The sequence below is a fragment of the Orycteropus afer genome, unplaced genomic scaffold, assembly GCF_000298275.1.
Source record: "Orycteropus afer afer isolate SDZICR_OR568_19922 unplaced genomic scaffold, OryAfe1.0 scaffold00060, whole genome shotgun sequence".
NCBI lineage: Eukaryota > Metazoa > Chordata > Mammalia > Tubulidentata > Orycteropodidae > Orycteropus > Orycteropus afer.
In genome coordinates, this window is record NW_006921647.1 from 7,809,524 (window position 1) to 7,814,788 (window position 5,265).

Sequence of the window (5,265 nt, forward strand, 5' to 3'; positions counted from 1 at the left end):
GAATTTAAAACCCACCAGCCACTCCTCGGAAGGAAGATGGGCCAATATACTTCCGTAGTGATACTGCCTCGGAAACCCAAGGAGGAGTCGCTATGAGTTGGGTCCAACTCCACGGCATATAACAACAACAACCTTGTGCATTTTTAGAAGGTAACATGAGAAAGACATAGGATGAATCATACTGTAGACATTAAGTAGTTCTCAATGGTGGGAGTTTAGCTTGCTGTCAGGTGGGGAGAGGCTATCATGGATTTTAATTCTGATCTGGGCTACTGCACTTTAAATGAAAATACAGTAATATACCTCCTGAAATCCCTTTAAATCCCCCTTGGAACATTTGCAGCCATTCAGAAAAGAGTAGATTCATCGCTCCACATAATGTATCTGCACACAATGTGACATGATGAGTTTACTCTTTTCTAAAGTGTTATTTAGGCACTTATGTGATGATGCCACCTAGCCAGTAGGGAGCCATTTGAGGAAAGCAGAGACTTGGAGTGCTAGTCAGGTCTCTCCTAACAACATCGATCCCTGAGTGAAACCAAGGGGCACAGATTCAGCCCCAGATGCATTGAATTAGCTACATTTCTCCTGTGGATGTTAATCAACAATTTGCAGAAAAGCTAACACTTTGTGTGATGTTAACTACTAGCAGCCCAACAAAGAGATGGCATGGAACACTGTAGCTGTCTCAGTAGAAACCAAATGAAAGAAAGATTCTGGATGCTATATCAGGCCTTCTGGTAATGCTGTCTCTCTATTCCTAACTAGAAATGATGCTTTGGACAGTGGGAGGGACCAAAGTGTTTTATGTTTTGTTATGTTATTTTCAAAAAAAAAAAAAAAAAGCGTCTGTAAGCTAAGTGAACCCTAGTTAGATGAGTGGGGGGGAGTGTCACATGGAGTAACATTAATAACAAACAACATGGTAGAAATGCTTAGGTTATACAAAAACTTATTAAGATCAAAGTTATGTTTGCTTCAGTCATGAATAGGAATTTTATCTGTGTGGGAGAAAAACCTTCTTGAAACCATTTTAAGGCATTAAAAGTAAATGTATACATTGTCAGTTTAAGACCATTAATTATAAATTATGTCTCAGAGAAAGAAGTTTAAGGGAAACATATAAACAGAAATATGTCTCTGAAGAAAAAAAGAAATCAATAAAAGGCAGGGAAATTCCATGTTTCTGATTGTGGCTGAACCAATATACATGAACCAATAATATACATAGACCACACTGTCCAAGGGCACTTTTTTTTTTCTTTTCTTTTTTTTTATTGTGATTTGGGTGAATGTTTACAGAGAAAATTCACTTTCCATACAGCAGCTCACATACACTTTGTCTCATGCCATTGACTGCAATTTACCACAATGCAACATGTCCCCTTCCACTTCCTCCCCACAGACCCCTCTTCTGTGTCCTTCCCTCCCATGCACTCCTGCCCTCGAGCTGTCTCTCTGTGCATACACACCCTTCTGTTCTCCCGTGATTGTTCTCTCCAAGGAGTGTATCCACCTAATGTAAATGTTCAGCTCATATGCCTGTCTTTTGTTTGGCTGGAAGCCATAGGAGTGGGTTCAATTCCAGACGTGAAGGGCAGGTAGGAGCCATAGTCTTAGTGGTTCCATCAGGCTCTATCAGACCAGCAAACCTGCTCCTTTTTTTTTTTTTTTTTTTTTAATGATTTTGGGTTTTGTTGCACTTTGTTCTCTCACTCTATCCAGGATCTCCTACATAGATCCCTCCTCTGAGTGGTTGACAGTGGTAGCTGGGCACCATCTAGTTCTTCTGGTCTCATAGTTGTATAGGCTGAGGATTGCATGGCATACCAGTTGCTTGAACTAATTGTTTCCATGGGTCTTTGGTTTTCTTCACTCTTCTTTGCTCTGGATGAAGAGAGTCCCATCATTTCCAAGAGCACTTTTTGTGCTATAACATTCGTCTGTTTATGTGTGAATTTTCAAAAATAAATCTGAATTTGACTTCCCATAATAGCTCAGAAAATTTAGAAGACTACAGTACTTGAAGAACTTATTTGCTGTATTTTACTAAAAAACTTCTAAACAGACTTTTAAGTTTCTTTAGTTATGTCCATGGTACAATGATGGATTATATGATAATATTGGACTAATTCTTAGCTGCCTGATTTTAATTGACTTTTATTATACTGAAATGCCAAATATAACTCTAGACTGAAAACCAAAAAACAAAAAAAGAAAAACCAGGGCCACTGCCCTTGAATCAATTCTGACTCATAAAGAAGAATAATTAGCACATTCATTTCATAGAGTCCTGTTATTATAATTCTGTTGACAAGGTTAGATATTTGTTTACCTTAAATAAAATGTTCTCCTTTAATTAAAATATTCATGAGTAAATAATAATTTTCACATCTTGCATTTCACATTTGGATTCTGTGCTCAGCAAACCACCATCAGCCTCATAAGCCATAAATTGGCCTCTGCTACCAACTTGGGCACATACTTGGTCTTTAGACATAGTTTATATTTAACTACTGTGACTAATGCTAAAGCCACTTTTCAATACTGATCTGTGTCTGTTTTTCTGAGCTTCTCAGTGCAAACTATTAGCCAAGCCTGACTCCCTGCTGTAAAACTCAAGATGTGGGAAATTCAGACTAGTTACATCAACAAAAATTACATTTCGATTGACCCAGGAAATGGTGGAGAATATTTTGTTTTTCAGGGCTGATTTCAAAAGATTAAACTTGAAAGCCTTGAAAGAATTAACTGACTAGTAGGCCACGACCATGTGCATTCACTTTACTAATCTTTCATTAGTGACTCTAATGACTCCTTTGTTTAATTTAGCGACGCAATTTATCACATACTCGCAAATCATCTTTCAGTACTTTTGCTCAATTTAAGATGATTTTACTTTTCTTTTTAAGATGATTCCTTCTCAAAGATGAAAGCTTCTGTAAACTAAAATTCATTTCAGAAGGATTTTTAGATTTGCAAAATTAGGTGTTCACAGATGCATGTCACACACGATTTTGTTGGAAGAACAGGATCAGAGCAGGCTCACTAAATAACGTGCTCTCCTCAGCCACTATGGTTCCCATTTCACTCCCAATGAGGTCCTTGACTTTGTCCCCAATTCCTGAGCTTAGGGTATCCAGCTCCAAAACAAACCCACTGCCAGCAAGTCCATTCCTACTCATAGTGACCCCCATTGGGTTTCCATAAATCTTTATCTACGGAAGTAGATTGCCCCATTTTCCTTCCATGGAGCAGCTGATGGGTTTGAATATACAGATATACAGAGAAAACTACAAATTCCAAAACTTTTTTTAAAAAAGGAATGAACCTGCCAACCCCATGACTGCCACTTTGATTTGTATATTGAGCATAATTTCTCTTCTTTTAATTCTGTCCTTGTTTTTTATGGAAAGACATGGAACCTATATAGCAGGCTCTGTAGGATTATCTAGGAACTCTGTGGCATAGTGTCTAAGGCATTTGACTGCTAACCAGAAGGAGTGGTTCAGCCACTCCTCAGAAGGAAGGTTGGGCAATCTACTTCTGTAGTGAGGTTGTTGTTGTTGTTGTTTGCCGTCGAGTCGGCCCTGACTCATAGCGAGCCCTCCTTGGGTTTCCAAGGCAGTATCACTATGGAAGTAGGATTGCCCAACCTTCCTTCCGAGGAGTGGCTGGTGGATTTGAACCACCAGACTTCTGGTGAGCAGTCAAGTGCCTTAGGCACTATGCTACCAGAGCTCCTTCTGTAGTGATAGCACCTGGGAAACCCAAGGAGGAGTTGCTATGAGTTGGATCAACTCCAGGGCAGTGAGAGAGAGGGAGAGTAGGATTATCTATCCATTATATACATATGAATATCTTCTTTATTCATATGTAGATTACCTGGAAACCTTCCTCAATGCTGTCTTTCTAAGCCAACTACCTCCACTCTCAAAGTAACCCACATATGCATCTTCTCATATGCTTTCTGTAAAATGTAAAATTTTACTGTTCATCTTCTTATCTAGTCTATTGACACACCTCTTAAAAAGCTATTTCAGTATAGTGATGGCTTCCACTGGACTTTAAGAAAGCAGACTCTTTGAGGAGATATGTTTTATTATATAAGTGTGTATGTGTGTGTGTGAGAGAGAGAGAGAGATTATCATTCTGCATTGCACCTCTCTGAAAACAAAAGCAGATGCACTTTCTAATTTAAGACTCTTTGTTGTTGTTACAGGTCTATAAAAAGAAAACCGAGGCTGCAAAGAAGGAGTACCTGAAGCAACTAGCAGCATACAGAGCCAGCCTGGTATCCAAGGTAACTTACAATTGTCTGGTTTTGTGATGGATTCTGACCATGTAGGTGCAGACTTTGATAGTAATTTAAAAGCATAAAAGATCACTTTAGCATTTTTGCACAATCCTCTTTGTTGTAAAAGAAAAAGTAAATTCTAAACAAAGCAATATGTTATGGAAATATTTATTCAGACCTAAAAGACCAGAGAAGCATCCTGTGGGCATTTTGTAAAATATTGTCTACCTGTGGATTTCGTATTTGATGGATTAGTCACAGCTCATTCTTAGTCCTGAGCCAACTTTCTATTTCTGTCTCCCGGGATCTCCATTCTCCTGCCCTGGTAGCCTTTGCTGAGGAAATACCTTGTCTTAAATCCTAACCTCAACAGTGCCTGCATTATTAGGAGGTAAGCCCACCACAAAAAGAGATCACATTCATTCATTTGAAAATAAAAATACCATTTAGGAAAATTTTATACTTTAGAATATCTTAATCACTAGTCCTTTCTACTTAAGATATTCTAAAGCATAAAATATTCCCAAATAGTATTTTTATTTTCAAATAAACAAGTGTGATCTCTTTTTGTCCTTTCTGTAGGAGATCCTGGGTGGTACAAGGTTGGTAGTTAAAACCCAACAAGAGGTGCCTTAGAAAACAGGCCTGGCAATCTGCTTCCAAAAGGTCCCAGCCTTGAGAACCCTGTGGGGCAGTTCTGCTCTGCACCCTGGGGTCACCATAAGTTGGAATTGATTTGATGGCAACTAACAACAAGAGCCCTTTTTGTTAAAAATACTCAAGAGGTGACCCTGTTAGGTCGCAGGTTATTAAAGAAAACTTTTTTTTTTTTTTTTAACAGAATTTTCAGGGAGGTAAACTCAGAGAGTTGGGGCTGAGTCTATATGTAGATGATACTGTGTCATCGCAAACTCAGAGTTAGCGATTGTGCAATGCCTAAGGTATTAGACTGCTAACCAGAAGAT

The 5,265-nt window shown here is 38.6% G+C and overlaps 1 protein-coding gene across 1 annotated transcript in view; it reads left to right on the plus strand.

The window, feature by feature from the left end:
* TOX (thymocyte selection associated high mobility group box) overlaps positions 1 to 5,265 on the plus strand; it is a 433,752-nt gene that overhangs the window by 386,516 nt on the left and 41,971 nt on the right. The window contains exon 6 of the mRNA XM_007939482.2: positions 4,226 to 4,306. Within this exon, the coding sequence (XP_007937673.1) occupies positions 4,226 to 4,306 (81 nt within the window). The remainder of the gene's footprint in view (positions 1 to 4,225; positions 4,307 to 5,265) is intronic.